Source organism: Aedes aegypti, chromosome 3, assembly GCF_002204515.2.
Source record: "Aedes aegypti strain LVP_AGWG chromosome 3, AaegL5.0 Primary Assembly, whole genome shotgun sequence".
NCBI lineage: Eukaryota > Metazoa > Arthropoda > Insecta > Diptera > Culicidae > Aedes > Aedes aegypti.
In genome coordinates this window covers 170,215,222-170,226,451 of record NC_035109.1, presented here as the reverse complement: position 1 = coordinate 170,226,451, position 11,230 = coordinate 170,215,222, and the positions used below count along the sequence as shown (strand labels likewise).

The 11,230-nt window shown below is 43.4% G+C and overlaps 1 protein-coding gene across 1 annotated transcript in view; it reads right to left on the bottom strand.

The window, feature by feature from the left end:
* Positions 1-7,790: 7,790 nt before the first annotated feature.
* Positions 7,791-11,230, bottom strand: part of LOC5579937 (F-box/LRR-repeat protein 7) — a 219,419-nt gene continuing 215,979 nt past the window's right edge. The window contains exons 4-7 of the mRNA XM_021851070.1: positions 9,271-9,692; positions 8,949-9,209; positions 8,685-8,864; positions 7,791-8,618 (exon numbers count right to left, since the gene is read on the bottom strand). Coding sequence (XP_021706762.1) covers positions 8,083-8,618; positions 8,685-8,864; positions 8,949-9,209; positions 9,271-9,692 — 1,399 coding nt within the window. The 3' untranslated portion in view covers positions 7,791-8,082. The remainder of the gene's footprint in view (positions 8,619-8,684; positions 8,865-8,948; positions 9,210-9,270; positions 9,693-11,230) is intronic.

The following is an 11,230-nucleotide window of genomic DNA, read 5'->3' as shown; positions in this document are numbered from 1 at the left end:
ACAAATTGCAAGCAGCTGGGCCATACTGCCCAGTATTGCTGCAATAAACCTCGCTGTGCTTCTTGCGGGGAGAGACATGTGGATGGTGTATGTAGTATACCGCCAAAATGCGTTTATTGCAACGAAAGTCCACCACATGCCCTCGAAAACTGCCCAACGTACGTACGCCGGCAGCAACATCAGCGACGATCATTAGAGCAGCGCTCTCGGCGTAGTTTTGCCGAGATGTTGGAAAAGGCTGCTCCGTCTGCTGAATCCCAAAATATCTACTCTTCTCTGTCTCTTGATGATCAGGGCTCCGACTCTGAGGTTGGTGAAGGAATTTCCTTCGTTTTCAAGGGTTCATCGAGGAAGCGTGTGAGACTCCAGAGACCCACAAAAAAGCCTCGGAATCTGTCTAGCAGTGATGACCCACCAGCCATGAAAAATACTAAGCCTGTCGCGAAAGTCTCAAAGCTTTCACCTCCTGGATTCAAACTCCAAGAGGAAAGAGACTTTCCGCCACTACCGGGAAAATCTAAAATCCCAAATATTCCAAAATTTCAAACTGCTCAGCCAAAAGAAAGTTCGCATTCGGAGCCCCTAGGGCAACCTCAGGGCGTTCCAATGTTTACGCTTTCTGGCATTGTAGATATCATCCTTAATTTCTTCAATGCTTCTGACCCAGTGAAGAACATTGTCAAAGGATTGCTTCCATGTGTGACTCCTCTTTTGAAGCAACTGGCTTCTAGAATGCCCCTCCTTGCAACGATCATATCTTTTGATGGATAAATTATCTACAGAGGTCGAAGATATGATTTCTGTTCTACACTGGAACTGTCGTAGTATTATGCCTAAATTAGATAGTTTTAAATTTTTAGTTAGTAATTTACAGTGCGATGTTTTTGCGTTATCAGAAACATGGCTAACACCTGATGTGACCCTTCCTTTCCATGATTTTAATATTATTCGCCTGGATCGATCCGACTCATATGGAGGAGTGCTTTTGGGGATCAAAAAGCATCACTCGTTCTACAGAGTCGATCTGCCGCCGATGTCAGGCATTGAAGTCGTTGCATGTCAGGTGACTATCCGAGGCAAAAGCTTCAGTGTCGCCTCCATATATCTTCCTCCGAGATCGGCGATATCTCGCAGAGATCTCTCTCACATCTGCTCTGTTATGCCTGAACCACGGTTGTTCATTGGGGATTTCAACTCCCACGGAACAGGCTGGGGGGAACTGTATGACGACCACCGATCAACGTTGATATATGACCTCTGCGACGACTTCAATATGACAATTCTCAACACTGGGGAAGTTACACGAGTGGCACCTCCAGCTCAAGATGGAAGTCCTAGGGATAGCCGTTTAGACCTCTCAATATGTTCAAGCTCGTTATCGCTGGATTGTTCATGGAGGGTAATCCAGGATCCCCATGGTAGCGATCACTTGCCGATCGTAGTTTCAATTTCCAATGGAACACAACAGTCTTCATCCATCGATCTCGCCTACGACCTCACAAAGCACATAGACTGGGGAAAGTACGCGGAAACGATCATTGATGGAGAACAAGCGGTAGAAGTACTTCCTCCGTTGGAAGAGTATCGCTTTTTATCCGAGTTGATTCTCAACAGCGCTCTTCAAGCCCAACGCCGTCCTGTGCCTGGTCCGTCGGTTCGCAAGAAGCCTCCCAATCCGTGGTGGGATGAAGAGTGTAAGGCACTCTATCGCGAGAAATCCGCCGCGTTTAAAGACTTCCGGAAACGTGGTTCAATTGACAACTATGAGCGCTATTCTTCCCTTGAACGCAAGTTTAAAAGCTTGGTCAAAGCGAAGAAAAGCGGTTATTGGCGTCATTTTGTGGAAGGATTATCACGTGAGACCTCGTTGAGAACGCTTTGGACCGTCGGAAGAAGAATGCGTAATACATCGTCGGTTAATGAAGATCGAGAGAGCTCTCCTCGGTGGATTATCGATTTCGCTAAGAAAGTTTGTCCGGATTCCGTTCCTGTTGATCGCGTGCGACGAGATATTCCGGTGGATAGGGACGCCATGGATAGACCTTTTTCGATGGTTGAATTCTCACTTGCTCTCCTTTCATGTAACAATTCCGCTCCAGGAATGGATCGAATCAAGTTCAATTTGCTTAAGGGCCTACCTGACGTCGCAAAGAGGCGCCTATTAAACTTGTTTAATCACTTTCTGGAGTGTAACATTGTTCCGGATGACTGGAGGCAGGTGAGAGTAATAGCCATCCAAAACCCCGGGAAACCCGCGTCGAACTATAATTCGTACCGCCCAATTGCGATGTTGTCGTGTATTCGCAAGTTGTTAGAGAAGATGATTCTCTTTCGGCTGGATAAATGGGTTGAATCGAATGGCATGCTGTCAGATACACAGTTTGGTTTTCGCAGAGCCAAAGGAACGAACGACTGTCTTGCGCTGCTTTCTTCAGAAATTCAACTTGCCTTTGCCCAAAAAGAACAGATGGGTTCAGTGTTTTTGGATATTAAGAGTGCTTTTGACTCAGTTTGTGTTGATGTCCTTTCAGACAAACTCCACGCAAGTGGCCTTTCATCAGTTTTGAACAATTTTTTGTATAATTTGTTGTCCGAGAAGCATATGAGTTTTACTCATGGCAACTTGTCAGTTTCACGAATTAGCTACATGGGTCTCCCCCAGGGATCATGTCTGAGTCCCCTTCTTTATAATTTTTATGTGAGAGACATTGATGACTGTCTCATGGAAAATTGCTCGTTAAGACAGCTTGCAGACGACTGTGTTGTTTCTGTCACAGGACCAACAGCAGCCGAACTACAAGGACCCTTACAAGATACTCTGGACAATTTGTCTACTTGGGCCTTAAAGCTGGGTATCGAATTCTCTGCGGAGAAAACTGAGATGGTTGTCTTTTCAAAGAAACACAAACCTGCCAAGTTTCCGCTTACACTCATGGGTAAGACAATCACTCATAGCTTGTCTTCTAAATATCTCGGGGTCTGGTTCGACGCCAAATGCACCTGGGGGAAACACATTGTGTATCTGACACAGAAATGCCAAAAACGAATCAACTTCATGCGAACTATAACCGGAACATGGTGGGGAGCCCATCCGGAAGATCTGATCAAGCTGTACCAAACAACCATCTTGTCGGTCTTAGAGTACGGTAGCTTTTGCTTTCAATCCGCGGCGAAAACACATATGCTGAAGATACAGCGGATTCAGTACCGCTGTCTTCGCATCGCGCTAGGCTGCATGAACTCGACTCACACAATGAGTTTAGAGGTACTTGCAGGAGTACAGCCCCTGACAGATCGTTTCGCGGAGTTAACACTCAGGTTCCTCATCCGTTGTGAGGTTCTCAATCCATTGGTTATTGAAAACTACGAAAAGCTGCTTGAACATAACCCTCAAACTCGTTTCATGAGTGTGTACTACTGGTACATGACGCTGGAGGTTAGCCCATCTTCGGTTAACACCAATCGTGATAACTTCCTAGAATTCGACTGTTCCTCTGTAGTATTTGATTTGTCCATGAAGCAAGATATCCATGGTATACCAGATCACTTTCGTTCAAAGTTTATCCCTCCCATGTTTGCAAGTAAATTCGGGCATGTCAGCGAGAGCCGACAGTTCTTCACTGATGGGTCAAAAATGGATGATATCACTGGTTACGGTGTTTACAACGTTTCTCATAGCGCCTCCTTCATGCTTCAAAAACCATGTTCTGTATATGTTGCTGAACTAGCAGCTATACATTACACCTTAGAGTACATCAGTTCTCTCCCACCCGAGCACTTCTTCATTTTTTCCGACAGTTTAAGTTCTCTGGAGGCTGTTCGGTCAATGAAGCCGGTGAAGCACTCAGCGTACTTCCTGAATAGAATACGCCAGGCATTAAGTGCTTTGTCAGTTCGCTCTTACACTATTACCCTAGCTTGGGTCCCTTCGCCTTGCTCCATTCCTGGCAATGAGAAAGCGGACTCTCTGGCTAAGGTAGGCGCTAAAGAAGGCGATGTTTACGAGCGTCAAATCGCCTTCGAAGAATTTTTTGCATTGGCCCGTCGGGAGACCTTGATCAGCTGGCAACAGAAATGGAGAGACGGAGAAATGGGTAGATGGCTGCATTCCATATTTCCACAGGTGTCGAAGAAGCCATGGTTTAAGGGGTTGGGCATGAGCCGTGATTTCATTCGTGTCATGTGTCGGCTTATGTCCAATCACTATTCGTTAAGCGCGCATACCCACCGTATTGGGCTCTCAGAAAGCAATCTCTGTGTTTGCGGCGTGGCTTACCAGGATATCGAACATGTTGTGTGGGGATGCGTTGAGCATCGTGGCGTCAGATCTGAGCTGACTGAAACTCTCCGGATCCGAGGAAAACAGCAGAAACCTGTCAGGGAAGTGTTGGCGGGCCTTGATTTAGAATATATGAATTTAATCCATCTGTTTTTGAAGCGTATCAATATCCGGGTTTGATTGTGTCCGTTCCCTGTCTTTCTTTTTCCCATTCAAATTGTCCTCTTCTCGCCGTGTCTCCCACAAACCGTTTCTGTTTAGTTTCATTACAGATCTGGACATCCTGTCCCTTCAAGCTTCATCAGCTTAGTAGTCTAAGTAGCTTAAGAAATTCCAAAAAATCCTTTCCTTCCCTGTTTCAAATGTATCCACTAACCTTAAAACTTCCGCAAACTAACATAGTTTTTAAAATAAGTTCAAATTTCAAAATGTAAATAATGTAAAAAAAAGAAAAGATTTCGGCTCTGTTATGCCCTACGGCGCCTGAGCCTGCCAAATAAACGAGATAAGTAAAAAAAAAAGTTTTGGCTTGTTTTCATATCCCTTCCAAGACCAACCAAAAATTACGGTATCACGGCAATATCATTTGGAAATATATGTTGTTCAATGCTTTAACTGTTCGAAACATATTTTAATATTTACATTTGAAGGAAATAGAAGCAAAAGGGTGTGAGTGCCAAAACCTAGCTCGGAGAAAATCGACTTTGAAGGATTTGCAGCAATTTTTCATTCCATACAAGTTGTATGGGAGCCAAAAAACCAAGGCAATCTTCTACGAATTATGTATTTTTTTCGGTTGGGTGGAAAAATCACCTAAAATTATCGTTGGAAAGCTTAGAAACCGCAGAAAATTTTAGTGTTCGTAACTCAAAACCGACAACAATGTCATTTACACCTCTTTGCGTTTAGGCCCCTCATTTGACGTTATTTTTATCGATTTTTTCATATACCCTATTAATCTAATAGGTCTATGATTTGTCAGACATACTCATATTGTTTCCTTTACGATGTTTTGTTCCTTTGACGTTTCATCCTTCCAACGTTTTTACTTTCGACGTTTTGGGATTCGACATTTTGGCATTCGACGTTTTGTCCTTTCGACGCTTTGGCATTCGACGTTTTGGCATTCGACATTTTGTCACCCAACCAAAAAAATCCGTTCATAAGTTCTGCTACAATGCTAGAAAGAACTGTTTTTTGAGGAATTTCTAAAGAATTGTTTGTTAGAATCCGTAAAGAAACTTCTGTCCTGCTTTCCTTATAATTTTTTTCTGCTTCCTTTTTAAGTTTTTCTCTAATCATTGCCAGTACTTTCCAATTGCTATTTGTCATGTCTCGATATCTTGAAAAATCTTGCTGTAACGTATCTTTCCATGTGAAACTAGGTCTTCCCTCCTTTTTAAAACAGAACTTGAATTTGAAAGCAGATTTCAGTGGATGCTTATTTGGCCTCCTGACAATGTGCCCATAGTAATTTAACCTAGCCACTCTAACTCTTCTATTGATTGTTTTTCCACTCATCTCTTTCCTCACATTGAATTTTCTCTGTATTACTCTACAGTTATTCCATATATCTTTCAAAATTAGTTTCTCATATTTGGCTAATTGTAATCTACTACGTTTTGTAAGTGTCGATACTTTTGTACCGTATTGTATAGCTGGAGCAATAACAGTTTTGTAAATATATTAGTTTCCCAATATCCCATGCCGGTTTGAAGGTTTTGCAAAATTGTACTATGTTCTTAGCCGATTTTATCGCGTTTATTGATCGTTGTCTGGTAGTTGCTGGTCGATTTAAATCACTAGTTAAAGTGATTCCCAGGTACATAAGCGGAAATCCTCTTCTAGGAATCTTAAGAAACTTTGCATAAGATTCTTCCAGAAGTTTCTTTCTTCTTCTTCTTGGTATCAACGTCTTCACTGGGACAGAGCCTGCTTCTCAGCTTAGTGTTCTTATGAGCACTTCCACAGTCGTTAACTGAGAGCTTTCTTTGCCAAAGTTGCCATTTTCGCATTCGTATATCGTGTGGCAGGAACGAGGATACTCTATGTCCAGGGAAATCAAGGAAATTTCCATTACGAAAAGATCCTGGACCGACCGGGAATCGAATTCAGACACCTTCAGCATGGTTTTGCTTTATAGCCGCGGACTCTAACCACACGGCTAAGGTTCCATATCATTCATCTTCTTCTTTCTGGCGTTACGTCCCCACTGGGACAGAGCCTGCTACTCAGCTTAGTGTTCTTATGAGCACTTCCACAGTTATTAACTGAGAGCTTACTATGCCAATGACCATTTTTGCATGCGTATATCGTGTGGCATGTACGAAGATACTCTATGCCCTGGGAAGTCGAGAAAATTTCCAATCCGAAAAGATCCTCGACCGGTGGGATTCGAACCCACGACCCTCAGCTTGGTCTTGCTGAATAGCTGCGCGGTTACCGCTACGGCTATCTGGGCCCCAACATTCATTCATATAAAGCTAAAAAAACGAAAATCGGTTCAAAAATGGATTTTTGAGAGCGTTTCAAAGTCATGGATCATTTTTGACTCCTTATGTATGATGTGTAACATTTTCTTAATGCAGTAGAAAGATTAATGTCACGAGGAATTTCAAAAAAAAAAAAAGATTTCAAAATATTCTCTGAGAACTGTTTCCTGTAACGTTTCGTTTTTGTTTGTTTTTTTTTATTCCTGTTTGGTCTCTTTTTGGGTTTTGTTTGGTTTCTTTTTCCAGGTTAGAGGTCTCTGAAGTTTCCATTTTCAAGATGAAGCGACTGAGAGCCCTGCGTCTGTGGGATTATGGGTAGGGATGCCTGAGGTACACACTTAGATTTTTTCCACGAGCTCGGCTGTGTGAATCTCGCTTTCCCGATTTTAACTGAGACTCAGCTAACAAATTGTTCTGTTGCTTCGCAACGAAGCACGATTTACTGATACTCGGCTTTTATTTCCTGAGATCCAAGGAAATTTGTTTGCCGACTACTCGGCTGTGCGGATCTCGGTTTAAATTAGCCGAGATTCGGCATTCTAAATTAAATGTGTAATATGCGCTACTGGAACATAACGGAACATAGCAATATTTTGGGGTTTTCAACAGGAGAACGGTGTGTGGCGGCGAAGGATGAACCACGAGTTCGTCCAACCCTACGGTATCCCTGTATCTAGAATGTGGCTAATGCTGGCAGAATATGCTGGGCAGGACATGTTATAATAATGCAGGACAACAACCCTTCAAAAATGATGTTCGCTTCGAATCCGGTTGGAACAAGATGAGGTGAGCCGCAGCGAGCAAAATGGATGGATCAGGGGCACCCATTCCACCAAGAACTGGAGAGCATATGATGCAGCCGAGAATGGAGAGATAATTGAAGATGATTGGTGTAAAACGAAATATTGAAATAAAGAAATGAATAATAATGCTTGATGATGCTGAAATATAGAACAAAACATAATTTGTTCATGGGCGAGTCTTTTGTTTTCGGTTGATGAAAGTAGAACACAATTTGTAAAATAAATACATTTTTATTTTTTCTAGTGTTTATATAAATAAAATCTTTACAAAGTGTTCGAAAAATGATTGAAAATATATATTACGTCGTTAGTGTACAGTTTAAATTTATTTTAAAACACGATATAAAATATTCGCCTAGTTAAATATAGTTATCAACAAATTTCTGTTCATGTTTTTTTGGCAGAACTTTAAAATCAAAATTTAAAATTTCTAAAACAATTTGCTACACAACTTGTATGTTTGAAACACTTAAAAGAGAGCACTTTAGGCCTATACATTCAGTAGATGCTAGCAAAATCCTGGATTGGTATGCTCGATGACGCATCGCTTGCAGTATTTCTTAACTGCTCTGTATCCTTCTATGGAGATTTGGCAATCCTGGATGTTCAACTGCTGCAGTCCACGGCAGTAGTACGCTATGCACTGGATCCCTCGGTCGGTGATCATATCACAATTTCGCAAACTAAGTTTCTTCAAGTTGGGACAGCTTTCGGCCAGCGCTCGAAGTCCGGCATCACTGACGTCGCACTTGCCGATATCCAAGGCCCTCAACCGAGGGCAGGACCGCGCCAGAACGTTGATCGAGTCATCACTAACCGCCTCGCAACCACGTGCATTTAGATAGCGCATTTTGTAGCACCGTCGGGCGATGACCTTGAGTCCTGCATCCGAGACTTGGTCGCATTTAGCAACTGAAAGATATCGTAGTGTAGCACCTAGTTTAGCCAACTCGTACAGCCCGAAATCGGTAATGTTGATGCAGTCCGAAACGCTTAGCTCCCGCAGCGCTATGCAAAAGTTTGGGATGAACTTGAGGCCAGCATCTGAAAGAAAATCGTTTGCGTAAGTCACGAAAGTGTACAGTTGAGGTATGCCCTGGAGAAGCTTACCTGTTATCTGGATACACCTCCGTAGGTAAAGATAAACCAGTAGTGGGCAATTTCGGGCTATGATTTTGAGTCCGGAATCCGAAATCGATGCACAATCAGTTAGATCCAGATACTGCAGCAATAATCGACGAGGTGGCTCCAAGCCTGGATTAACGTTGATGCACGTGATTTGTGCACAGCCTGGGAAATGTGGAATGCAAAGTTAGCCCCCGAATCTAGCGTATTATGGACCGTGAAGGTCTACAATGTTCATCAACCTCTTACCTGTAATGTCCAGATGCTGCAGATTGGTGCATTTGGTGACCAAATCGAACAATGCCTGGTTCGAGACGCTGACACTGTTCTGAACTTGCAAATGCGTTATTTCCGGACACCGCCTAGACAGCAACTGTAGACCTTTGTCCGTTAATCTGCAACCATCGCTTAGCAAAACTCGCTCTACTCCGGGACACGCTCCGTTGCGCGTCTGGCCGCACAATCGCCTGAGGATGGTTTTGATTGCCCTATCGCCGCTATTTGTTTCTCCTAGAATACGAAAGACGAGTTAAATCTCTGGGAACGCCTCTAACAATTACATTTGCCTTGCCTTTGATTTTGATGAATTTCCACAGGTTTGGACTCCATATGACCGATTCGAAGCGTTTGCACACTCGTGCGATATTGCACAGCTCGCAGCTGTCGAGCCACTCGAAAATTTTCACCATCAACTCATCGGACAGCCGATCGAAAAGAGGTCCCGCCCGAAAGATTTGGCCTGGACTTCCGTTGAGTAGGTCTCCGTTTCCAATGACACTGTTGCTGATTTGGCTGCAACCGTTGGAACCGTTTACCGTTGAAGTGCTACTACTACTGGGTGCTGCAGTGTTCCACGTGGCCGGTATTGAGGATTGCTGCTGACCGGATGGCGAAGGCGATACCAGCGTGTGGTAGCCTTGGTCCATACTGGGCGAGAAGCGTCCATATCGAGTCAGGCCATCTGCGAAGTGCTGTGACTTGGAAAGGTGTATCCTGAGAAAAGAAAAAAAAATGTATATTACTATATAGGTTATGCACATCAACTTTGCTCTGGTAATAATCATAAATGCGGATTCAGCAGCAAAGATGACTTCATACTAATAAATACTCTATCAGTAGCCCTCAAGCAGTTGTTGAACAAAATACGAATCAAAACAAAGAAGCGATATGAGACGGAGCAGCTGAACATTGGAATGACATAGAGGGCAGTGAAAGCATAAGCATAAGCATAAGCATTGATGACCGTACAATTCGTAGTTGCTACTCCGTGATTGACTGGAATAATCAAAATTGCACAGGGAACCAACAGAAGTAGCTTGGGATTAGCATATCATTTTCAATGTACAATTTCGAGGACTCCAAACTTAGTAATGCCAATAACGGCGCCGGCCACGTCCTTACGGTCATCGGGAGAGGGAAGGGAAGGAAAGTTATTGTGACGTCCATTGCTACTAGAGACCGAGATCACCTCTGCATCTCCATGGATTTCACAGGAAGGAGTTGTTAGTGGGAGGGTTCCATTTCGAACGTGAAACCGAACAACAGATAAATCTTGGAAGATCTTGACCGTTGAAATATTATACTTGTAACAGCCGATTTGCGTTTACATCAGCCGAATCTAAAATAATCCATGGAGCCGAAAAAACGTGACAGAAGATTTAAAACACAACAGCCCGCGCGCGTCGCTTGCTACGATCAATCTGGAATGACATAGAAGGCAGTGAATGATATAAACCATTTCACATTTTTTTTAAGTTAAAGGAGTTTAAAGAGTTAAGAATAACTTTTGGATACCCACAAGGTTCCATACAGGGTCCAACACTGAGGAATGTGATATACGACGGGTTCTAACGCTGGAGCTACGGTCGATTACGTTGTCTTAACGGTAATAGGTGAGACGCAGGGGGAAGTAGAAATGCTGGAATCGGAGGCAATTGGCCTGATTGGAGATTGGATGGAGGGAGTCAAGCTGAAGATAGCACGCCACAAAATGGAGGTGCTACTAGTTAGCAACCGCAAAGCAGTCATGCACGGCGAGATCACTGGCGGGGGCATGTCATAGCATCCTAGTGAACGCTGAAACACCTGGGTGTAATGCTAGACGATCGGCTGAACTTCAACAGTCACGTTGATTATGCATGCAAGAAGACGGTGAAGGCGAGCAATGCGCTCACAAGAATTATTCCCAATTTAAGTGATCCTAGAAGCAGTAAGTGGTGGCTTCTGGCTGGCATATAAACATCGCCACTAAAATACGGTGCGCCAGCCTGCGGCACGGCGCTACAGACCAACCGGAATCGGGAGAAGTTAAACAGCGCGTTCCGACCCATTACCATGTGAGTGGTGAGCACGATATCCACATCGACTGCTATCGGTGAAAAGAAACCAGGCTGGCGAGAATTCGTTCGCTGGCTAAGTGGCAACAAGAATGGCATACTTTTGAGATAGTGTAACGTTTTGCGTTTTTCCGTTAAAAACATGATAAAAAAGTTTGTGGACTTTTGACGTTTTTATCTTTTTAAGCAAAATCA